General features: G+C 42.8%; 1 protein-coding gene across 2 annotated transcripts in view; it reads left to right on the forward strand.

The window, feature by feature from the left end:
* Window positions 1-2,388: 2,388 nt before the first annotated feature.
* The window catches only part of LMBRD2 (LMBR1 domain containing 2), a 59,730-nt gene continuing 35,687 nt past the window's right edge, over window positions 2,389-26,431 (forward strand). The window contains exons 1-6 of one of the 2 annotated variants that reach the window (XM_077462858.1): window positions 2,389-2,533; window positions 2,725-2,782; window positions 12,433-12,661; window positions 16,760-16,893; window positions 22,969-23,067; window positions 24,629-24,796. In XM_077462858.1, coding sequence (XP_077318984.1) covers window positions 12,488-12,661; window positions 16,760-16,893; window positions 22,969-23,067; window positions 24,629-24,796 — 575 coding nt within the window. In that variant the 5' untranslated portion in view covers window positions 2,389-2,533; window positions 2,725-2,782; window positions 12,433-12,487. Of the gene's footprint in view, window positions 2,612-2,724; window positions 2,783-12,432; window positions 12,662-16,759; window positions 16,894-22,968; window positions 23,068-24,628; window positions 24,797-26,431 lie in introns of both variants that reach the window. The other variant, XM_077462859.1, reaches the window with a different exon arrangement.

Here is a 26,431-nt window from a genome sequence, read left to right on the forward strand (position 1 = left end):
AAGCCTCCCATAGTGTAAAAAACGTCAATGCTTTTTTAATTAGTAGAAATACACTTACATAAAAACGAACGTTTTCCGCATGTAAAAACAAGTCGGCCGGCCGGCAAAAAACGAGAGCCCCGTCCTCCTCTCGTAACACGCTGTGACGTCACCACGTGTTACGAGAGGAGGACGGGCTCTCGTTTTTTGCCGGCCGGCTTGTTTTTACATGCGGAAAACGTTCGTTTTTATGTAAGTGTATTTCTACTAATTAAAAAAGCATTGACGTTTTTTACACTATGGGAGGCTTCTTTTCTTTTTATATTACGAACGTGAAACTGGGTTACTTATGAGAATGTGGAGCGGCTACAGTGTATGGATCGCTCGTTCCTGAGTGATAAAGGATAAAGTGTCCGGTGGAGGCGAGGAGCTGTCGGTGGCTTGGTACTCTAAACGCTCCTTGTGCTTTTACCGTCTGGTAAGCGCACTGTTTTGTCGGTGGTGGGACACTATAGTGATAAGGAAGTGTGGAATCACTGTGGTGCGATCGTCTTCCTTTTTTGGATAACATAAAGTTTCCATGGACTTTTCTTTATAATTGTTTTTTTTTTTTTGATTTATATTATTTGGCGCAGCTCTTTTTGTTTATTTTCTATCTATGTTTATGTGTGTGTATCCCACTGTGGAGCAGCAGCCTTATATCCTGTGAAACATTCATTTGTAAATTATTTTTGGACTATTTGTATTTATTTCTAAGATTAATTTCTTGGATATTTATCTGAGAAAAATATTTTTTTTTTTCTTGCTTGACATTTTTCCTCTTGCTTGCTAAAGTAAGAAAAATAAATTTTTCCTTTTTTTGGGGGTTTCAGCGAGGTTTTATTTTCCTTTGGTATGAAATTTTATCCAAAATGTCATCCACTACATCAACATCAAAATAGTGTCACTGACTTCTAAATACTGTTTTGTACTATATAAGCTGTGTTTACTGTTAAAAACAAATGTGGAATGCAAGACTTGGGTAGGTGTAAAAAGATGTCTGCTGCCGCCTTTTGACTACAGGCTCAGTACGGCCGAATGCGGGGTGTAGCAAGATGGCCGTCAGTCGAGAAATTTGACATGCAGTGTACTGGCGTCAGTGATGATGCACAGATGACGTGGTGCACGTGGTTGTCTGCAACAGCTGATTCCATGTCACAGGAAGTGACATGGTTCGATATTCTGACGGATTTGACATTTTCTCAGAACAGTGGCAAGCGGACATATTTGTACACTCACCGGCGTCTTGAATTTCGCCATTATTTTTACCAGTAAACTCAGCTTATATAGAGAAAATAAATATTTAGAAATCCATCTGACTGTATTGATGTTGAATTGTAAAAGCAGAATCAAAACAGTCAGATGGATTGCTAAATACTGTATTGCTCTATATAAGCTCAGTTTACTGGTAAAAATAATTGTAAAATGCAAGACTCCATTGGGTGTAACAAGATGTCCGCCTGCCAACTTCTTACTGTATTCCTTACTGCGGCCAAGTGTGGGTGTACCAAGATGGCCATGACAGAACGTCACTTCCGTTGCAAAATCTGACAGGTCGCCTAATCTGATGAAACACCATCTGTTTACTATTGATGGTATATTCCTTCATTTCTCTAACCTTTTGTTTTTGGGGGCAACTTGAAAATGTGGGATCTCCCCTCACATCCACATACCTCCCAACTTTTTGAGATGGGAATGAGGGACACCTATTAGCAAAAGTTTGTTGGCATAGGGCACACCCCCTGACTACGCCCCCTTAAAGGAGAATTATAGAAAGGAAAATGATTAGTTATGCCCACAGATACTTCTGTTTAACATTATTATTTCCTTATATTTGCTTTTAACATTTACAAAATGCAATAATTTAGAAACTGGATGAAAGATTTAGCACTGGGAAACACTTTTGCTAGATAAGTAGTGCATTTTATATACAGCTATATAGATCAGACCAAAATGAGGGACAAATGAGGAGGAAAGAGGGACAGAGGGACATTGCTCCAAATCAGGGACAGTTGGGAGCTATGCATCTGGGATACAGACAGCAATAAAAACTGGGCAGATGGTCTAATCTTTCCACACACAATGTAAAAACAAAACAAAAAAACATTTGCTTAGAGATACATTTTAATGTCTGACTTTCCAATAAGCTTTATTATTATTACTTATTAGTAATATTCATCATCATCATCATCATCCCCCAGCCCTACTGATATCGATGAAAACTTTCAGTAAGCGGCCATTGTTCCGGAGTCCACAGCACCTTGCATTCTATGTGACAGGCTCCGACAAAATGGCTCCCGTGTTGGAGTCAATACAGCAGCGGCTCAGTGTACACCTCAGTCACAAGGCGAATCCCCTGGCTGGGGATGATGTTGGGCGGAAGTAGTTCGGAAGTGATGTAAGAGATTTGGATTTTATTTCTTGTCTTGTCAGCTGAGGTCTGCGGGCCGGAGAGTGAGGAGGGAGCGGGGGATGACAGTCCGGGGAGCAGAGTGAGGACAGGCGGCCCTGCCAGGTGAGGGCGGCTTCTTCATGGTGATGACGACTCATTGTACACAGGGCTGTCAGTCTCCATACTTCAGCCTGACAGGACGTATGTCAGATCCTTCTACTATCCTCCATCCATTGATCTGGACGTGTTGGGGGAGGGGACCCTCCACAGGGTACACAGCACTCCTCATCTTCCTTCTACCATTCTCATTACAGGTCTCTACACCCAAAACTCATGAAAGATCTCCTCTGCTGATCTCCGGATTGGGGGAAGGTGAGTGAACTGTGTTACACCTACCCCTGTTACCCCCCCTTTTTAACAGCCGAAGGAGTCGGCTCCTGATACGTGTTGGCCCTCTGTGTGCTTATGGTTGGGGCTATCCCTGTACAGCAAGGGTTCCCAAAATGTATCATTGGTTGCTAGGATGCAGAATGTGCAGCGGCATTGGTTGCTAGGATGCAGAATGTGCAGCGGCATTGGTTGCTAGGATGCAGAATGAGCAGCGGCATTGGTTGCTAGGATGCAGAATGTGCAGCGGCATTGGTTGCTAGGATGCAGAATCAGCAGCGGCATTGGTTGCTAGGATGCAGAATGAGCAGCGGCATTGGTTGCTAGGATGCAGAATGAGCAGCGGCATTGGTTGCTAGGATGCAGAATGCGCAGCAGCATTGGTTGCTAGGATGCAGAATGAGCAGCAGCATTGGTTGCTAGGATGCAGAATGAGCAGCAGCATTGGTTGCTAGGATGCAGAATGAGCAGCAGCATTGGTTGCTAGGATGCAGAATGAGCAGCAGCATTGGTTGCAAGGATGCAGAATGAGCAGCAGCATTGGTTGCAAGGATGCAGAATGAGCAGCAGCATTGGTTGCAAGGATGCAGAATGAGCAGCAGCATTGGTTGCAAGGATGCAGAATGAGCAGCGGCATTGGTTGCAAGGATGCAGAATGAGCAGCGGCATTGGTTGCAAGGATGCAGAATGAGCAGCGGCATTGGTTGCAAGGATGCAGAATGAGCAGCGGCATTGGTTGCAAGGATGCAGAATGAGCAGCGGCATTGGTTGCAAGGATGCAGAATGAGCAGCGGCATTGGTTGCAAGGATGCAGAATGAGCAGCGGCATTGGTTGCAAGGATGCAGAATGAGCAGCGGCATTGGTTGCAAGGATGCAGAATGAGCAGCGGCATTGGTTGCAAGGATGCAGAATGAGCAGCGGCATTGGTTGCAAGGATGCAGAATGAGCAGCGGCATTGGTTGCAAGGATGCAGAATGCGCAGCGGCATTGGTTGCAAGGATGCAGAATGCGCAGCGGCATTGGTTGCAAGGATGCAGAATGCGCAGCAGCATTGGTTGCAAGGATGCAGAATGCGCAGCAGCATTGGTTGCAAGGATGCAGAATGCGCAGCATTGTAGATTGCTGGGATGCAGGCTAGCAGGCATCATTGGCTGTAGGCACCCAGGCTGTACAATATCATTGATTGCTAGGATGCGGATTGCGCAGGGTCATTGGTTGCTAGGATGCAGAATGCGCAGCGTCGTAGGTTGCTGGGATGCAGGCTAGCAGGCATCATTGGCTGCTAGGATGCAATGTTTCATTGGTTGTAGGCACCCAGGCTGTACAATATCATTGGTAACTAGGATGCAGGCAGCACACTGTCATTGGTTGCTAGGATGCAGAATGCGCAGCATCATGGGTTACTGTGCTGGGATGCGCAGCGTCGTTGGTTGCGGGCTGCACAGTGTTATTGGTTGCTAGGATACCAGTCTGTATCCTAGCAATCGGTGACACCTGGCTGCATGGTTTCCTTGGTTGTGGACATGTTGGTGGCGGTCCACTGACACTCTAGAAATGAACGATAATGTGTGCCTTGGCTACCTGCATCCTAACAACCAATGACACCTGACAGCCTAATCGTCATCACATTCATTTTTTTTCAGGGCAGAGAAATGAGCTCATCAGTGTGCTGCTTCTCCTTTCACCGTCCAATCACAGGCTGGGGGAGGGACAAGACCATTACTTAACATGCAGCAGAATAAAATCAGGTCTCCTGCCCTGCCAGGGAAAGCTTTGCTGCATGGCAGGGGGATCTAGTGGGGGGGGTGGGGCACAGGAACAGACGCATTTTAATGCCCTGTACACACAGTCAGACTTTCCGACGGAAAATGTGCAATCGGATTGTGTTGTCAGAAATTCCGACCATGTGTGGGCTCCATCTGACTGTTTCCATCGGAAGTTTCTGACACACAAAGTTTGAGAGCTGGATCAAAAATTTTCCGACAACAAAATCCGATCATTTAAATTCCGATTCTGTGTCGATGATTCAGATGCAATTACGAAATGAAAGCTATTGGCTACTGGCTTCTTTATACTCCCGTCGTACGTGGTGTACGTCACCTCCTTCTGAACGATCGGATTTTCAGACAACTTTGTGCGACTGCGTGTATGCAAGACAAGTTTGGGCCAAAATGCATCGGAAAAAAATCTGGATTTTGTTGTCGGAATGTCCGAGCATATGTATGGGGCATTAGGCTTAGAACACAGCAGGCTGGCCGGTCCTAAACCGGCATTCCGCCATCTATACAGTACAGATTTACATTTGATTTTAGTAAGCAGTACATAGTATATTATACTTGTACTACTCCATGATGTCTTTTACTAAGATTTTATTTTTGTTGCCTGTGAGCTCATTGAAGAAAGTTTCTTTCCATTAATGGGGAGGTTCCACCTTCTGAGCCTCTGATAGGAACGCCGTGTATCTTTATGACCCTTTTTAGCTTGTATTTATCTTGCGTAATTATTGCCAACCATTCTGTCTTGTGACATCCACTGGTATGTTATTAAGAAACTATAATTGGAAGACGTGTATTCATCCATGCAGTGATGTTACACACAGCAATTCATTTAATCCAATTATTCTGGCTTATCTCCCTACTTTTATATGGAATGTAATGAGTTTACACTTTTGATTCATCATTTATTGAAAAGAGCACCATTGTAAAATGATTATTTCCCAGAACTCTATAATACATGTAAAAAATTTTTTTTTATCTATTTAGTGTTTGCATTTTACCATTCCACAAACTTTTATATTATTCTTCACACTTGCATAGGGCTAAGCACAAACAATAAATGGAGGGGAGGTGGTCTATGTACATTGAAGGGAATTTAAAGGGCAATTCCACTGTCATGAGGGGAAGAAAAAAAAAATCGTAAATAAAATAAATGTTTAATATATATATATATATATATATATATATATATATATATATATATATATATATATATATATATATATATATATATATATATATATATATATATATATATATATATATATATATATATATATATATATACACATACATGCATAATGTGTGTGTATATATATATTAAACATTTATTTTATTTACGATTTTTTTTTTCTTATATGTGTGTGTGTGTATGTATATATATATATATATATATATATATATATATATATATATATATATGTATATATATATATATATGTATATATATATGTATATGTGTGTATATATGTGTGTATATATGTGTATATATATATATGTATATGTGTGTATATATGTGTATATATGTATATATATATATATATATGTGTGTGTATTGTATACAATTGCAACACAAGTCATATTGTAATTAAAAGTTAATAAAAATTACCTTTCCTTTTCAATCTGCAGCCGCTGTCATTTTCTGTGAAGTGCAATGCAATATGGCTACCTGGAGGTCTTCTGTACACAGAATGTATAAAGAATGCCCCCCAGAAACATAATTTCCTGCTTGTGTGATTGGCTCACTGATTTTCCCAGATGTCTGCACTAAGATACAAGTCAGATTTTTGGCATAACAGCAAAAATGTTGTTTTTTTTTTTGTTTTTTTGTTGTTTTTGGGTGAGTTACTCCCAATAGGAAATCACGCCTAAAGGAATGCAGAACCAGCAGCTTTCCTCACTAGATCCCTGCAGCTGCAGCATCTGATTGATACTTATGAAACCACTCCTATTAGACTCACTCTGCACATGGGCACAGAGGAACACACAGGGATTTGTTCAGAATAACAAAAGGTAGGAATCTGCAACAACGTTTGTTAAAATTCTTGTAATGTACATAGATCACCCAGAGGGGAATGTTTTGTTTTTTATTTTTCTCAACAAAAATGGACAAACTAACAAACTTTGTTGCAGATTTCTACCCGTTTCTGCTCTGAAAACAAGGTTTGATTATGCCAATGTGCAATGTGAATCCGAGTGGCAGTGACTTTTTCATTTTTAGGCTCGATTCGCGCTGTGAACCACATGTGACTCGCAGGAATTGCACCGCATTCCTATTCAATTCACGTGCAATTCATTGCGTTGCGATTGGAGCGCATTCATTTTGAATGGGCTCCAATCGCACCGCATCACACCAAAGAAGTGCATGCACTTTTCTGCACCGCAAACCGGATCGCATGCTCATTTTGTATCATGCAATCTGGTGGAGGCAAACGCTCTGCATTTGTGACCTGCATTTGGAGCGTTATTAACTTTGTATTGACACCCTAAGCAGATTTCAACAGCAGTGAGATTCGCATGCTCTGTGGAAAATGTACACAGATCACGGCTTTTCCCGCACTTATTAACTGAGAACCTAGCCTTAATTAGCTGATACACTTGCAGTGTTCTGGGGAAAGTGACAGGGTCTGCATCCTGATTAACCCGTTGGGAGTATCTCACAAAAATGACGTTTTTGTTGCAGGTGTTGCCTAAAATCTGACTTCTTATTACAGATTTTTGGGAAAATCAGTAAGCCAATCACACAAGCAGGAAATGACATTTCTGGGGAAGTTCTGTATGTCAACTGTGTACAGAATGCCTCCAGGTTGCCATATTGCATAGAATTTTTACAGAAAGTTACAGTGGCTGCAGGTTGAAAAGGAAAGGTTTTTTTAATACCATTGAGTTACAATGTGGATTGTGTAGCAATTGTATATTGTTTTTTCTTTTTTCTTTTTATTTATTTATTTGCTATTTTTTTATTTTTTTCCACATGAAAGTGGTTACCGTAAGATTGTCTCTTCTCCCCTTCCCCTTGTAGAAATGGTTAGCTTCGTCAGCTATTTTGTTTAATATTTCACAATTGAAACCGAGACGTTATGACTAGTTTCTCTCATTTTCTTCTTTTGCTTCCCTGTTCAATATAACAGTCAGATCTGTGTTTTTTTATTTTTTGATCTTATATTTTTGAATTGTAATCTTTGTATGTACAGAACGCTATTGAGTGCTGAACACTGTTGCAGAGGTACGGCTATGTAGATCACTTTATCATTTTTCAGTACTGTTAGTACATAGACTCGGCACTGCTACACGTTTTTCTGAAAATGAAAGAAGTTTGGCTTTTTTTTGGCTGTACTTCTTCTATGGATCACAAGAGTGCAGTTCGTTCTACACTCACGTGACTCGTTTTCAGCAGACAACGGGCTGAATTCCACTGTTGGCTGATGTCACTCCAATCCAGGCTCAGGAAAGATCCCGCTCATATGATCGGGATCCACCCAGATGCCTGGACCGGCACCTTGCGCAGCCTCTTGGTGATCTGCTAAGAGCCTGAGCCAGACCCTGCTACCCCCTCCACAGCCCAGTGCTCCAGTGAGCGCTGGAGGGGAGAGCAGAGAGCCTGAATCGGCTCTGTGATGTAAGCTGACTGGACTTTAGCCCGCTGTCAACTGAAAATGGGACACAGGCGTGCAGAACGAACTGCACTCCTGTGATCCATAGGAGAAGTACAGCCAAAAAAGCTTTGGACAACCTTCTTCAATTTTCAGAAAAGCTAAAATATGCGGCAGTGCTGAGCCTATGTACTAACAATACTGAAAAATGGTAAAGTGATCTACATAGCCGTACCTCTGCAACAGTGTTAGGCAATCCATCGAACAACTTGGGTACAATCAGCATGTCGGACGTTTGCATGCAAGTATTGCCAGCAGCCATCAATAATCACTAGGTTCTCTTGGCAGGGGAGGCTCTACGCAAGCCAACCCCTCCCTCACCCACCGGGGGAACACAATGGCTCCCCATCAACAAGTGGGGGGGTTGCAGGAAAGAAAATCGCATCATCTATAGCCTCACTTAGTTCGCCTACATCTTGGTAGCATTCACACCTGTGAATGCATCTGACCTACGATTTGATGTGAGAGCCCCAGCAGGGGGGTCTCACGATCAGTTGGGAGTAGGCAGCTCCATTAAAAGCAGGGTGGGGAGTGGGATTTTATATCCCTGGACCGATGGGTCAGCTGCGGGAGCCCTGACAGCTCAGGATCCAGGATGGCTGAAGGTAAGTACAGTGGGAACCAGGAGGGATCCCCAAGCCCCCCTTCACATGTCTGTCCTCATTCCCTTTTATAGCAATCCCCAGCCCCCCCCCCCCTTTTATATAACCTTTCCTCATTCCTTTACAGTTTCTGATCTTTCCCCCTCCGTCCATCATAACAGTGCCCTCTTCCCTGTCCTACCTTACACAGGGCACAGCAGCTGCCATCAGAGGCACAGCACAGTAGGAGTAGGAGGCACAGCTGACATCGGAAGTGCAGCAAAAAGGGATGGTCGGAGGGCGGGACCTGCCCTAGTTAACTGATTGGTTGCTAGAACTGCATTGCATTCTAACAACCAATCTGTTAACTGGGCCAGTCCCTGCCCTCCGTGCATCGCTGTGCTGCTCTTCTGATGTCAGCTCTGTGAAGATAACCGAGCCAGCAGGCAGCGATGGCTGAAGACAAAAAAAGCAGATCTTAAATGGCACGACCGCGGCGGGGTGGACGGAGCATTGACGCGATCCGGACTTGGCCCGCTGTCCACAATTTAGCGATAACTGCTGTAGACCATAATAGGATTCCTTTTGTCGTGTAAGAAATAGGACAGGTGTAAGCGGACTTGGGGGACTTGGGGTTCCATGTGACTGTGTCCCATCATGTGATGAGAATTGATGAAGGAAGTAGAGCTCGGTGTGCCCTAGTTTGCTGATTAATCAGTTGGGGTAGTAGTCAGAAGCCTTGTCTTATACAGTCATGGCCGAAATTGTTGGCGCCGCAGAAATTTTTCCAGAAAATCAAGTATTTCTCACAGAAACGTATTGCAGTAACACGTTTTGCTATACACCTGTTTATTCCCTTTGTGTGTATTGGAACAAAACAAAAAAAGGGGAGGAAAAAAAGCAAATTGGACATAATGTCACACAAACCACCAAAAGTGGGCTGGTCAAAATTCTTGGCACCCTTCAGTTAATATTTGGTTGCACACCCTTTGGAAAAAATAACTGAAATCAGTTGCTTCCTATAACCATCAATAAGCTTCTTACGCCTCTGACTGGGAATTTTGGACCACTCTTTCTTTGTAAACTGCTCCAGGTCTCTTATTGGAAGGGCGCCTTTTCCCAACAGCAATTTTAAGATCTCTCCACAGGTGTTGAATGGGATTTAGATCTGGACTCATTTCTGGCCACTTTAGAACTCTCCAGCGCTTTGTTGCCATCCATTTCTGGGTGCTTTTTAACGTATGTTTGGGGTCATTGTCCTGCTGGACCCAGCTTTCTGACACTGGGCTCTACACTGCGACCCAAAATCCTTTGGTAATCCAGAGATTTCATGATGCCTTGCACACTTTCAAGATGGATAGTTGGCACTGACACTGATGCTCCCTGAGCCTGCAGGACAGCTTGAATTTCTTTGGAACTTGTTTGGGGCTGCTTATCCACCAACCCGGTCTATCCTGCATTGCAACCTTTCATCAATTTTTCTCTTCCGTCCACGCCCAGAGAGATTAGCTACAGTGCCATGGGTTGAAAACTTCTTGATAATGTTGCACACTGTGGACAAAGGCAAATCTAGATCTCTGGAGATGGACTTGTAACCTTGAGATTGTTGACATTTTTCCACAATTTTGGTTCTCAAGTCCTCACAGTTCTGTTGTCCATGCTTAGTGTGGCACACACAGACACACAATGCAAAGACTAAGGCCGCGTACACACGGGCGGACTGTCCGTCCAACTAAGCCCGTCAGACAATCCGACAGACAGTCCGTCCTACTTTTGAATGAACGGACTTGACCACACACGATGAACAGACAGTCCGCTGAAAGCTTGCGCGATGACGTGTACAGCACGTACGACGGGACTAGAAATACGACGTCCAATACACTGCAATGCAACCTTCGGCCGTGTAAATCCTTTCTGAGCATGCGCCATACTTAGTCCGTCCAACTTGCCTACACACGAGCGGACTGTCCGCTGAAACCAAAGTTGGACGGACAATATTACGGAAATTCCGAAAGACTTAGTCCGCCAGACTGTCCGCTGAAAAAGTCCGCTGAAGCCCACACACGAGCGGATTGTCCGCTGAAACACGTTTCAGTGGACCAAGTCCGTCAGACAGTCCGCCCGTGTGTACGCGGCCTAAGTGAACTTCTCTACTTTTTATCTGCTTTCAGGTGTGATTTTTATATTGCCCACACCTGTTACTTGCCCCAGGTGAGTTTAAAGGATCATCACATGCTTGAAAAAGTCTTATTTATCCACAATTTTGAAAGGGTGCCAAGAATTTTGACCAGCCAATTTTTGGAATTTTGTGTGACATTATGTCCAATTAGCTTTTTTTTTTCCTCCCCTTTTTTTTGTTTTGTTCCAATACACACAAAGGGAATAAACATGTGTATAGCAAAACATGTTACTGCAATACTTTTCTGTGAGAAATAGTTGATTTTCTGGAAACATTTCTGGGGTGCCAACAATTTCGGCCATGACTAAGTCGGTGACATACATGCTGTGGACATTTGCATTTCGGAGACATCCCTTGCATGTCTTGTTTGGCAAAGTGGGGTTCGTTTTACTAAAACTGGAAAGTGCAAAATCTGGTGCAGTTCAGCTGCCAGTTCATTTATTTCTTTTTTGACAAAGCTTAACTGCAGAAGTTGAAGTTAGAAGCCTTTAACAAAGCATTTGCAGAGCTTTCCGCAAGCTTTTGTTGAAGCTTTTAAAGCGACCTTCAGTTCCAGTTTGTAAATGTTGAGCACAGATCCTAATGGGAGTGTAGCCGTTGCCACTTTAAACAAGCTGCTAGCAGGCTTCAGCACTACTTGCAGCTTGTCGAAAGCTTGCTGAAGCCTGCTAGCAGCTTGTTTTAAAGTGATTATTAGCACTCCTATGAGGATCTGTGTATAACAAACATTAGCTGAAGAATGCTAAAAGGCTGTGAGAAGCTTGCCGAAAGATTTTCAAAAGCTTGCTGAAACCTTCATAAAAGCTTGTTGTTCACACTGCTCCTATACAAGCTGAAGGCCATGTGAAACAGGATTGAGTAGAAGTTCCTGTAAAGAAGAAATCAGTATCCATACCTTTTTTCTGAAACCGACCCGATCCCGTGCTGTCAGCTGCGGCTTTGCTGTGGAGATGGGTGCAGAGGACACATCCGACAACGGAAGTCCCATAGTAACTCTATGGGTGACGTAACATCCCATTCATTTCACAACCGCTGTCAGCCATGTCTTCTGCAGAGCTTCTGCCGCTGGAGTCTGAAACCGCTTCAGAAAAAGGTATGTATAGCGATTTTTCTTCTTTACAGGGCTAGATAGGTTAGTGATAGATGGTAGGATGTCTGTAGATGCAGGGATTTTAGTGTTCGGACTTATAGTCATATGAGATGTGGAGGACATTTATTCCCTTTTTTTTTTCTATAGAAAAAACATGTTAGAAGATCTTTTCATAGTTGGAAGACCTTTTATGCTCCTTCCAGAGATGCCCTCTATTAAACCCAAGTGTGGCCAGTGGTTGCGCAATTGTTACGCCACAGGACTGTTCTTCTGTTGTATTTTGTTTGTTTGTTATGAAATTACCATTTTACATTTTTAGTTGACATAAACAGTCCTGTAACCTTGATGTCTTGCAGCATTGATCCAGCTTTGTATTTGGGTATCCCCAGAGGATAAAGAAGATTGGTAACAATGAGCGTAGCTGCCCTCGGAATAGAGATTGTATTTGTGTTTTTTCTCGCCCTCTTCCTCCTCCACCGATTTGGAGACTTCAAGAAGCAGCACAGACTCGTCTTGGTGGCTACGCTGCTCGCCTGGTGGTTGTGCTTTATAATCGTCTTTATCATACCGCTGGATGTCAGTACGGTAAGTGCAATAAAAAAAAGGGCAAGACGCATGTGGAATTTGTAGGTATGAAGGTCTGGATGTGCGTGGGTCCAGGATCCCACCAATACCTTCTTGTAGGAAGAAGCATTTTACATGGGAACCATCATCCGTAAACTGTCTTCTAAACAGGAGTTTTATATTATTTGAGTTTTCAAACCTACATGTTTTGGCAAAGACTGCAATGTTTGAGAAGGTTTGTTCCTTTATTAGGACTATAAACTGGATGTGATCTTCTGTTTTGTCCATCTCTTGTGCTTTTAACATTACTCTTTTTAAATAAGAATGCACCGATACATCGTCCGCCAAAAATTATTGGCTGAAAATAGATGGGGATGGCTGAAAATAATTTCATGTTCTTTTAAATTCATGATATTAACCACCTCCTGCCCACCCACCGTATTGACAAATGATGGGCGGGCAGCGGCTCTATTGTTCTGGGACGACATCATATGATGATGTTCCACCCTTGCTGCGGGGCACGCTCTGGGAAACTTTGCATCACTGATCTCCGTAATGAGCCAATGACGAGGCTCTTTACCCATGTGATCAGTTGTGTTCAATCACAGCTGATCACATGTAAACAAGGAAATGCTGGTTATCGGCATTCCTTTCCTCACACTGACAGCGTGTGAGGAAAGGAGAGCCCGTCAGCTTCATTTCCTCATAGGCGAGAAATGCAGAGATAAGGCACTGATTTAGTGCCTTGATTATCAGTGCAGGCCCAACAGTGCTCATCAGTGCTGCCCGTCACTGCTGCCTCATGAGCGCCTATCAGTGAAGGAGAAAAAAAATTACTTTTTTTACCAAATTTTTGCAAAAAAAAAATCAAAAACCCGGTGGTGATTAAATACCACCAAAAGAAAGCTCTATCTGTCTTCAAAGAATATATAAAATCTATGTTTGGGTACAGTATTGCAGGACTGCACAATTGTCATTCAAAGTGCAACAGCGCTGAAAGCGGAAAATTGGCCTGGGCAGGAAGGGGAAAAAAGTGCCTAGTCAGCAAGTAGTTAATTAAAAAATGTAATATAACAAAATGATATATAAGAAAAATATATATATTATTATTATTTTTTTAAACCTGTCCATTTTGGTTTTCAGTCAAGTGCATCCTGAATGTTTGGTTTCAGTACCGGTAATAGTGCAACACTATTTTCAATAAGCTTTAATAAGGAAGGTTTTAATGGGCAGGGCAGAGGGTCATTTGCCTGTACTGTATGCCTACATATCTGTAGGAATTTCAGGATCCAGGATATCCAAAGGTCACGATTTTAGCTGCGGTTGAATATCTTTGTATGAAATCACCTACCGCAGTCAGTTGTTCCAAAGAGTTTTTTTCCTTTTTTTTTTTTTTTTTTATACGTGATCACATACCCTCTGTTAGCTGCATATGGATCTCAGGGAGGAAACACAGTAGTACACTGATTTTCCTAGTGAATAACTGTGAGAGAGGAGGGGCTTGTCGGCAGAAGTCTGATCATCAGAGAACTGTCTGAGTTCTCAGCACAGCCAGAACACTGACCATGCTGTTCTCTCATGCCTAGTGTGGTAAATTTTTAATATAAAAGCAGAGGGACTGGCAGGAACATCAGGGATTTCACACAAAGGAACCAAGAAAACACAAGATTTTTTTTTTCATACAAGTAAATGGTATATGAAACGTTGAAGTAACACATTCTTTCAACGTTGCTGTCGACTGTACTACTCTGTAAACAACCCCCAGAAGGGAAATTTTGCAAATGTACAGTATCTCTCAAAAGTGAGTACACCCCTCACATTTTTGTAAATATTTTATTATATCTTTTTCATGTGACAACACTGAAGAAATAACACTTTACTACAATGTAAAGTAGTGAGTGTACAGCTTGTATAACAGTGTAAATTTGCTGTCCCCTCAAAACAATTTAACACACAGCCATTAATGTCAAAGCCGCTGCCAGCAAAAGTGAGAACACCCCTAAGTGAAAATGTCCAAATTGGGCCCAAAGTGTCAATATTTTCTGTGGCCACCATTATTTTCCAGCACTGCCTTAACCCTCTTGGGCATGGAGTTCACCAGAGCTTCACAGGTTGCCACTGGAGTCCTCTTCCACTCCTCCATGATGACATCACAGAGCTGGTGGATGTTAGAGACCTTGCCCTCCTCCACCTTCCAATTGAGGATGCCCCACAGATGCTCAATAGAGTTTAGGTCTGGAGACATGCTTGGCCAGTCCATCACCTTTACCCTCAGCTTCTTTAGCAAGGCAGTGGTCATCTTGGAGGTGTGTTTGGGGTTGTTATGTTGGAATACTGCCCTGCGGCCCAGTCTCTGAAGGAAGGGGATCATGCTCTGCTTCAGTATGTCACAGTACATGTTGGCATTCATGGTTTCCTCAATAAACTGTAGCTCTCCAATGCCGGTAGCACTCATACAACCCCAGACCATGACACTCCCACTACCATGCTTGACTGTAGACAAGACACACTTGTCTTTGTACTCCTCACCTGGTTGCCGCCACACACAATTGACACCTTCTGAACCAAAGAAGTTTATCTCTGTCTCATCAGACTCCAGGACATGGTTCCAGTAATCCATGCTGTTAGTCTGCTTGTCTTCAGCAAACTGTTTGTGGGCTTTCTTATGCATCATATTTTAGAAGAGGCTTCCTTCTGGGATGACAGCCATGCAGACCAATTTGATGCAGTGTGCGGTGTATGGTCTGAGCACTGACAGGCTGACCCCCCACCCCTTCAACCTCTGCAGCAATGCTGGCAGCACTCATATGTCTATTTCTCAAAGACAACCTCTGGATATGATGCTGAGCACGTGCCCTCAACTGCTTTGGTCGACCATGACGAGGCCTGTTCTGAGTGTAACCTGTCCTGTTAAACCGCTGTATGGTCATGGTCACTGTGCTGCAGCTCAATTTCAGGGTCTTGGCAAGCTTCTTATAGCCTAGACCATCTTTATGTAGAGCAACAATTATTTTTTTTCAGATCCTCAGAGATTTCTTTGCCATGAGGTGCCATGTTGAACTTCAAGTGACCAGTATGAGAGAGTGCGAGCGATAACACCGAATTTAACACACCTGCTCCCCATTCACACCTGAGGCCTTGTAACACTAACGAGTCACATGACATCGGGGAGAGAAATTGACTAATTGGGCCCAATTTGGGCATTTTCACTTAGGGGTGTACTCACTTTTATTGCCAGCTGTTTAGACATTAAAGAGGAAGTAAACCCTTCCAAACAACTTGGACCTATAGGTAAGCCTAGATTAAGGCTTACCTGTAGGTCCAAGCAATATCTCCTAAACCTATATGGTTTAGGAGATATTTGCCCGAAAATGGGCACCGCTGTCTACGGCGCATGCGCCGTAGACAACGGCGCGCAGGCGCACTAAATGCGGCAAATCCAAGAATGGATTTGCCTAATTTGTCGACTCCCGTGCGCATGTGCGGGAGTGACGTCATCGCGGCTTCGCCGTATGGCAGCGGCGGAGCTGCGAGGCGCGACTCCCGTGCGCATGCGCGGGAGTGACGTCATCGCGGCTGCGCCGCTGTGATTCGTCGGAGCTGCGAGACGCCACCAGCAACATGGATGCGGCGGACTACAGGGGACAGCGGCGACTTCGCTGGCTCCTGTGTCAGGTAAGTGACACATAATGAGCTACTATGCAATGCATAGTAGTCCATTATGCTTTACCTTTGCAGGGAAAAAAAGAGGAAGTAAACCCATCAGGGCTTACTTCCTCTTTAATGGCTGTGTGTGGAGTTATTTTGAGGGGACAGCAAATTTACACTGTTATACAAGCTGTACACTCACTACTTTGTAGCAAAGTGTCATTTCTTCAGTGTTGTCACATGAAAAGATAGAATAAAATATTTATAAAAATGTGACAGGGTTTTGTGAGATACTGTGTATATATAATACATGTATGGAAATATAGAGCAACAAGCTTATACAAATGTCAAATTACAACTAGATATAATTTGACAAGTGTGTGATATAGTAATAATTAAAAATGTTCACTGGTGAAAATACATTTTCTTTGCATTTAACTTTTAATAAATAATGTAATTTTTTTTTTTCAGACAATATATAATCGATGCATCGCCAAAAATGCCGTCACTCCTGCCCCCATCAATGTGAGTCTACTTACCACCACTACAAAAGCAGCCGTGACCAACACTACAAGCTCAGAGCTGGTTATTGCCAATCCAACGAGGTACGGATCATCTTTGTGTAATCGCCACCATCATACAGTCTCATAATTCGCATATGTTACTGATGATGTCTGCGTTTAACCACCTTGGAACCAGCATGTTTCATTTTTTTTTTTTTGTGCCGATAGACTGGCAATTGCTCCAATGACAGTGCGTTTACAGGCACTATGGGGTTGATTTACTAAAGGCAAGTATACTGTGCATTCTGCAAGTGTAGTTGCTCCAGAGCTTAGTAAATGAGGTGAAGCTTCACTTTGCAAACAATACCCAATCACATGCAAGGAAAATAAGACCATTTATTTATTTTTATTTTTTTTGTTTTGTTCAACGAGTTGAATGAAAAAAATAAAATAAATAAAAGATCCTATTTTCCCCATACACACATTTGTGGTGGATGGGGGAATCCTTTCCACTGTGGCATTGTATTCTGACAGCAGGGGGGCCTTCCCCACCATCAGAATACAATGACCAGTGTTGCCGGCTATAGCCAGGGGCATTGATCCTTGGGAGAAACCCGATTAGGCTGGTGGTACACAAGTTGATCGATTTTACTTTTTTGTGTACAATGAGCTAGCCAATGAATGGATCAAAGTTTGTCTGGTCCCTGCTGACCCAGCTAAATTTCGATTCATGTATGGTCGGCTTAAGTCTTTCTCCATCTAATTTAAAGCTGGGCCAAGAGACGTGCACCAGGGTAGGTAAAGAACAATTCCACCTTATCAAAAACCGGCATCATTGAAATCACTATGGTCAGTTTCTCTGTTTTGTTAGATCAAATTATCATAAGAAGGGAATATGTACAGCAGGAAAAGATAAGGGAGGGAGTTTGTTCCCTATTGTTTACAAACAAAGGAGAGTATCAGACACAGAGGGAAATTAAATTTGGAATTCTTCATACATTGTCCAGTAAAGCTGACCATACATTAGAAGAATTAAATTAGAGAATTTGTTTTAAGAACATCTCTTTGATTTTTTTTTTAAGGCCCCCTTTCACACAGGTGTATGGAATTCAGCTTTTAGCTGCGGACAGATGAAGTTATTTACTGCAGCTAAACTCGCACAATGCTTTCCTATGGCCCCTTTCACACACTGCGTTTAGCGACAGTTTCATTACATGCGGTTTTGTGCAGATAGAAAAAATCAAGTTGACTGCGTCCAGATACAATTTATTGCAGGTAATCGCAGTGTACGATTTCACCTGCAGATGGCAGCGGCAACAAGGAAAGAAAAACATCAGAAATGGCAAAAATGTTCCAAAGCAGCCGCATGTGAATGCAGCTAATCGCAATGTACAACTGCAAGTGAATGCTGTGCCAGGATTTTCTGCATTTCAAAATAACAAAACATGCTTTTAACAGCGGCAGAACAGCCGCCCGTGGGAAAGGGGCCTTATGGGGTCAAATCGAGGTTGGTTTTCAACTGCATTTACAGATGCATTTTTATCAGATTTCTAAGGTTCATTCATTCCAAAATCAAATGGTACTTTTAGGGAAAGATTATCTTTAAAACTGGTGGCAACTGGTGATGTGGATGAGAGCGGGGGACAGTAAAGGCCCCTATACACAGCTTGTATTTCGGTTGATTCCTGCTGAATAAGCTGCAGTTTGTGCTGTGAGTGGTTCTGCACCACCCAACTTGACAACTTTGGTTTTTAAAAGGACTGAGCCAGGTTGAAAATATATGGCTGAGCAGGGAACACATCCTATCCAATGCAGTCACTGTTCAGGTATTCAGGCACCGTGGGTGCTGCAGATGCTAAATATAACAGCTGGCAGTGTGGATTCTTCCACGCACGCTGTAAAGATTTGTACACGTTATAAGAAAATCGGGCGCACCGAGGAACGATAGACGATTTTCTAATAGTGTGTAGACAGCTTCTGACAGCTGATTCCAACCTTCCTAACAAATACAAAAAAAAAAACTAAAGACTGCAGATGATCAGAAATAATAAACAACAAAGAAAAAGCCTTTGCCGCACGAGAATTTTCATACATTATTTCCTTCCTTGGTTCTGACTTGCTGTGAAACGAGGCAGACCAGCTGATCATTCGCTCTATTTTCTTATAGTTTTGTACCACACTTAAGTCTGGCAATACAATAAATCTTTTTTTTATTTTGGTTTTTCTTTTTTTTTTTTTAACCAGCCAGTTGATTGAAAGAAAAAAATAAAAATAAATGACCCAATTTCCCCATCCACACATTCAAGGTGGATGGGGGGGATTGCTCCTACTGTGCTATTGTAATCTGACAGCAGTGAGTCTTTCCAGCTGTCGGAACGCACTAATCGTTTGGGAAATCTCCGACAGGTTGGTTGTGAAGAAGTGAGTCAGTAGATCGATTTCTGCACAATCAGCCTGCCCATACATGGATAGAAATTCAGCCAGTCCCTTCTGAATATGACGGTTTTGATCCATGCATGGCTGCCCTAAGCCTGGATGGGGAAATCGATTGATTTTGTCTCATTAGGCCCACAGGTGGTAGCCTTAAGGCAGGGGTCTTAAACTCATGGCCCTCCAGCAGTTGCAGAACTACAAGTCCCATTGTGCCTCTGCCTGAAGGAGTCATGCTTGTAACTTTAAGCCTTGCAATGCCTCTTGGGGCTTGTAGTTTCACAAAAGCTGGAGGGCCGCCAGACTGAGACCCCTCCCTTAAGGCAAGCCGTGCTTTATGCACGATTGAAGCAAAGAAAATTGATTCCCCCATCAACACTGACTGTGAATCCCACCGTATTGTGCTCTACCGGCGGGGAGCGCAGGAAGCCTTCTCCACCAGCAGAATACAAAGATCACCGCTGACTGCTATAGCCACCGACAGTGATGGGCCAAAAAAAAGGGACAGGCTGGTTGTACTAAATTTGATCAATGGATCGACTTCAATACAACCAGCCTGACCATAGACCGATTTAAATTTTGTCTGGCTTCTGTTGTCTATGGCTGGCTTAAGTGTGGGCACACATCACAGGGGTGTTTTTATTTTTATTTTTTAAATAGCGGTCTGCATAATACACTCCTCATTACACACGGAAGGGTGTGCTCACATTCTGAATGTGTTCTTCGTTGGGCATGATTAGGTAGATTTTGTTTATTTTGTCATGCACACAATGGGCTTCATTTATCAATGTGTCTAAGATAAGAACTGTCTGTCATTGTGCAGACGACAGCCAGATTCCATTGTTTATTGTTTGGCTGTCAGTGTCCAGAGCTACTTTCATTCTTGAGAGAACTTGAAATTGATGAATATAATTTACTTGTCTACAAGGGCACTTTCACACTTGGGCGGTGAGGGTGTCAGCAGTAAAGCGCCGCTAGTTTTAATGGCTTTTTGGCCCCTTGCAGGGCTCTTTTAACCCCCACTGGCAGCCAAAAAAGGGTTAAAAGCTCCCGCAAAGCGCTACTGCCAAAGTGATTTGCAGGCGATTCGGCAGTGCTGGCCATTTATTTCAATGACGGGGGGCGGTTTAGGAGCGCTAAATACACCGCTTCCACACCGTCCCAAAGATGCTGCTTGCAGGACTTTTTTTTTTTCCCCTGTACCGTAAGCGCACCGCCCCAGTGTGAAGGCACACGGGTTTTCACACTGGGGCTGCGGGTGAGGCAGTTTTCATGCGCTTTACAGGTGCTTTATTTAGCGCTAAAGCGCCGGAATACACCTCAGTGTGAAAGTAGCCTTAAGATCAGCTCTGATCTCTCATTGCGCAGCCTTCTGACATCACACAGCCTTTTCCTCTTAGGCCTCATTTATGGACATAGCTCTGCGTACACCCATGTCTGCCCACACAGGATTCACAGTGGTTCGTTTGTCCCCATGTGGGCAGTCCTATTCATGTCACCTGGGACGCAGCGGCTGCAAGGCTGTCAAATTTAAGAGGACTCTCAGTGGACATGGATGGAACTGCCTGCATTGGGATACACAGAACACCTATGGGGGCTAACGTGGTCCTTGCATTGGGTGTACATTGTGCGCACGTGTGAACAAGGCCTAAACCTTCCCGACACACCCCATGCGTACGTCTCCATTCATTTCTACTTATGGCATGTCAACAGTTGCAAACTAACTTTCTACTGAAGTTAAAGTTTGTGTAAGCCCTAATGCCAAACATCCTCTTTTTTGGTCCACTTTGTTCTGTTAAATATTGAACAGATATAACCGATTCTTTCAGTCGTTTAAGATTAAACATATTCTGTCCTCTCTGGGCTTCACTGTTATCAGTTACCTTGTTCCCAGCCATCTCTGAAGATTGCTGAATCCCTCCTCTCTGTTAATGGAGAAGGAGAGGATCTCTCTCTTATTGTAATGCGACTCTTTAAAAGTTTCCCATCTCATCATTTATCACAGGGCCAGATCATCTAATGTCCCTTCCATGTTCCCAGAGTAATGAAGGTTCAGAAGACGGTACAGCCATCTGACAGGTTTCACAAGTTTTGTGACTTTTTTTTTTGGGCTGTGTAATGAAACATCCTTGTGAAACTTGTCCAAGACATTTTGTTTTTCAATGGAGATCAAAATTAAATTCCAAATGGTTGGTCATGTATTAGCATTTGTCTACTCAGTCCATAAACTTAACGTTTAAAGCCCAATTCCAATTAGCTTGATAACTCTACCATGTCTTGGGGCTGCACTGCAAGAGTTAATGGCTTATTTAGTTCTTGGGAAGCGGGCCGTCCCTCGGTGTCCTCCTATTAAGTGCAAGGCTATGATTTGTCCCAAGGTTGGGCTTTAAAAGTGAAAAGCCGGATTCTGTCCTACTACTGCAGGTTACTTTTGCTGTTTGATTTATTTATTTCAGTGCTCTGTCAGATGGACAAATTAGGAGGGGGGTAGCTAAAACAAGCAGCTGTGCCAGCCACAGTTTTACTGTCCCCCTGGTCAACCACCCAAACTCGATACAGCTGTTCAGGGCTGTACAGATATATAGGGCGAGAGAAACCGCGCTTATTATGAACACTGTAAATGATGATTCAGAAAAAGCAGCACGTCTTATGTGCGATATCACCAAAAAAAATCTGTATAACCAAGAGCAGAGTCACGCATAACGTTTAACATGACGTACTAATTATAACAATATCATCTCTATCATCTCTATCATCTCCATCATCTCCACTCAGAAAAAAGGAAGATGATTCACATAGCATAAGATACAACGCTTTTTTATTCAGAGTAATACATTTGTTTTACAAAAAAAAAAAAAAAGAGGAGAACATCTCCATTTAAAAGAGTAATATACCAGCCGGTATTAGAATTGAAACGCCCGTGCTTCCGGGACCTTGTGTGTCGCGATAACGTCAGCACGTCGTTGACCCCGACTCGTTTAGTCACAGGTTGACTTCGTCCTGGGGCACATGGACGTGTGCCCCAGGATGACGTCAATTTATGAAGAAACTAGTTGGGCGGATGACGTGCTGACGTCATCGCGACACACAAGGTTCCGGAAGCGCGGGCGTTTTGACTCTCTCTGGTGATGGTCACATGCGGTGTGAATAACCTATTGAATATTTGGAATATTCTTACTTACCAACACTGGTAATTGCTTATTCATATGGGTTGTTGCGAATGACAAGAAAGAGTTGATTGTAAATTGAGGCGTTCCATTGGATGTCTGGGGTTCAATAGATGGTGAGAACCTGGAGACTCGGTGCTCCGGAACCTTCTTTGGCTGAGCAGATATATGCCAATAAATTTGGGAGATTTCTGTGCAAAATCGATGCCTGTTGTTGTTGTTCCTTTCTACATAGGGGAATGAACATTTTTACGTCTTCTAAATGTCAACAGATTTATGGAAAAGGCTGAGCCCCCTTCCTCCATGGTGGAAGGGTGAAACTCTTAAGCCCCATTCACACTATCAGATTGTCTGCTGAGTTTTTTCCTTCAGATTTACCAAAACCATATAATATGAGGACAAACCTTAGGAGTTTCAATGTGTATGCAATCAGGCAGGCCCTTGCACTACATGGTTTTGGTAAATCTGACGGAAAAACTCAGCAGACAATCTGATAGTGTGTACGGGGCTTTACCAGCAGTCTGTGGTCACCTACAACTAGTATATACCTACTTGATGGTTTCTCTTGTGTTTTTGACAGCCCACCTCAAGTGTGCTACAAGCCATGGAGTTATATCCCCAAAGGAATCATGCCGATCTTCTGGCGTGTGGTCTACTGGACATCACAGTTTCTCACTTGGTAAGTGTCACCAAAAATGTGTAGGGTGCCCCCTGCTGGTCATTGTTGACAATGCTTTTCATTTTTAGTATGATGTTGGGGACTTTTCACTTGCATGCAGGGGGTCCCACCTTTTATTCCTTACCGCAGGTACTCTAACATGGCCCGCTTCAGCAAGCATGAAACACTCCCAATCATCTTTCTGCATTTGTGATTACAAAGAATACACCATCACACACTTGTCTCTAGGCCCCACAACCAACTTGTTTTAGAGGGGGAAGGCTCTCCCGGGAAAAAAACAATAAGACACCCAACTGCAAAAAAAAACAAAAACTGGTTAGAGCTCAACAAACCAACCCACGTTCTACTCATATAATGTATAAAGATTTATATAATTTTTGTAGATTGTGGGATGGGTTGAGCTCTAACCAAGTTTGTCACACTTTTGAAACCAAGCCACTCACACTTTTGAAACAAATAAGGATGTATTTGTTAAAAAATAAAAATAAAAAAAATTGCAGAGCCGTTCATCCTGTGAAACATCATGCACATCTGTTCTGTACTAATAGGGGCAGAATCAATTTATTCTACGTTTTGCTTATTTTCTCTAAATTTTGAATGTTCTAGATTCATTCAAAATTGAGTGGTTCAGCAAAACGCTGCATTATGGCCACTAGATATAACTGACAATCTTAGTAAATAAGTATTCATTTCTTGACATCATCACTTCCATCTAGTGGCCATAATGCAGTATTTTCCTAAATCACTCTTTTTCCATATGCATAAACATTTGACCCATTTTTGCCCCCCAGGACGAAAAGGTCTGCATTTAAAAAAAAAAAAATTAAACTCTTAAAGAGTATGAACGCTGCTTTAATCTACATTTTCATTCAGATATGCTTACATACTGTGTAGCATGTCCTGGCAGTCCCAAAGCCTGGAAAGATTTGTTTACGAAAGTAACTGCTTCCATTCAACTAGTCCCTCCTCTTGATCAGTGAGGCTGCCCATTGTAGTAATGGATCAATACTGGAACGTGGCAGCATGTAGGGCCATGTTCTGCATTAAAAAAAATGCATGGAAAGTCGGTTATATGCTTTCCAATGGTATAGTTCACACCAGTCCAATTAGTTTCAGGGCTTTCCAGTTCCAGAAAAAAGTAGAAAATTTTTGATGCGTTCCAGTGCCTTCTGGTGCATTTTTGATGCATTTTACTACGTTCTAGTCCAGTGCAGGAAAATTGCATCAAAAATGCATTGGAACACATCAAAAATGCACTGGAACGCATCAAAAATGCATCAAAAAGGCACCGGACCCCTGTACAGTGAAAAAAAAAATAGAAAAGAAAAAAGAATCTGGAACGCAACCAGTAACGCAACAAAAATGCACTAGAAACGCATGCAAAAATGCATCCGGAACAGATCTGGAGTGCGTTTTTGGGGTGTGAACAAGCCCTAAAAGCAATAAAGACAAAATACCGCATACACATAATAGAACTTTGCTTTTAATCTGCACTAACAAGAAATCTATTTTCTTAATGTAATGATCGATGTTTGAATTTTTTATTTTTATTTTTTAATAGGATTCTGCTGCCTTTCATGCAGTCCTACGCTCGCTCTGGTGGATTTTCTATTACAGGGAAGATTAAAACCGCTTTGATAGAAAATGCTATTTACTATGGTACATACCTGTTAATCTTTGGTGCCCTGTTAATATATGTCGCCGTGAGCCCTAAACTGCAACTTGAATGGTAAGTGTATGTAATATACGTTTTTTTTTTTTTCCCCCCCATGTATTCTAGTATTGACCTTGTTTCTTCCTCCAGATTTGTGATATGTGGCCTGATCACTGGACAGAGGTGATAATGCTGGTCCATGGTCCAGAGGGTGGAGACACTAAAGGCCCGTACACACGATCTGACTTTTTGACAACAAACATGCAAATTAGCTGTTTTGGAGCAACATCCGACCGTGTGTACGCTCCATCGGACAAACTTTTTCGGTTTTCATCTGGCAACAAAAGTCCGATGGAGCAAAGTCTGATCGTGTGTACAGGAAACCATAGGACGTTTGTACAAAGTACAAACACGCATGCTTAGAACCAATGCAAAAGATCAGACAACAATACAGAAGTTGACCAAAGGTGGTGGTAAAGAGCAGAACAACCATGGGATTTGGCGAAAGTTGGCTGAAAAAGTCCTACCGTGTGTATGCAATACAAGTTCTCAGCCGACACCCTTTGTACAAAAATCCACGGGAAAGTTTGTACAAAGTCCGATCATGTGTATGAGGCTTAAGGTGAATCTGGTAGCTGCGCAGCAGAACTAGGATACAGGACTGTCATGTACCTGGTTGGGTAATATGGCAGAACTGTGCAACTTCACCTCCCTATCCAAAACTAAAAGGCAGCAGCTACAGTGCATTTGGAAAGTATTCACAGAGCTTCACTTTTTCCACATTTTGTTATGTTAAAGCCTTATTCCAAAATCGATAAACTTCATTATTTTCCTCAAAATTCTACAAACAATACCCCATAATGACAATGTGAAAGAGAAGTTTGTTTGAAATCTTTACAAATTTATTAAAAATAAAAACCGAAAAAAGGTACATAAGTATTCAGTCTTTGCTCAATACTTTTGTTGAAGCACCTTTGGCACCAATTACAGCCTCAAGTTTTTTTTGAGTATGATGCTACAAGCTTGGCACACCTATTTTTGGGCAATTTCTTCCATTCTTCTTTGCAGGACCTCTCTAGCGTCATCAGGTTGGATGGAGAGTGTCGGTGCACAGCCATTTTCAGATCTCTCCAGAGATGTTCAATCGGGTTCAAGTCTGGGCTCTGGCTGGGCCACTCAAGACATTCAGAGTTGTCCCCTAGCCACTCTTTTGTTATCTTGGCTGTGTGCTGAGGGTCATTTTCCTGTTGGAAGATGAACCTTCACCCCAGTCTGAAGTCCAGATTGCTCTGGTTTTTATCAAGTGTGTCTTTGTACATTGCTGCATTCATCTTTCTCTTGATCCTGACTAGTCTCCTAGTTCCTGCCACTGAAAAACATCCTCACAGCATGATGCTGCCACCACCATGCTTCACTGTAGGGATGGTATTAGCCAGGTGATGAGCAGTGCCTGGTTTATTCAGACATGACACTTGACATTCAAGCCAAAGAGTTCAGTCTGGGAGTCCTTCAGGTGCCTTTTGGCAAACTCCAAGCGTGCTGTCATGTGCCTTTTACTGAGGAGTGGCTTCCGTTTGGCCACTCTACCATACAGGCCTGATTGGCGGAGTGCTGCAGAGATTGTTGTTCTCCTCTCTCCATAGAGAAGTGCTGGAGCTCTATCAGAGTGACCATCGGGTTCTTGGTCACCTTCCTAAGTTCCTTCTCCCC

This window comes from Lithobates pipiens, unplaced genomic scaffold, assembly GCF_037356315.1.
Source record: "Lithobates pipiens isolate NorthernLeopardFrog02 unplaced genomic scaffold, aLitPip1_a1.2 Scaffold_3, whole genome shotgun sequence".
NCBI classification, from domain to species: domain Eukaryota; kingdom Metazoa; phylum Chordata; class Amphibia; order Anura; family Ranidae; genus Lithobates; species Lithobates pipiens.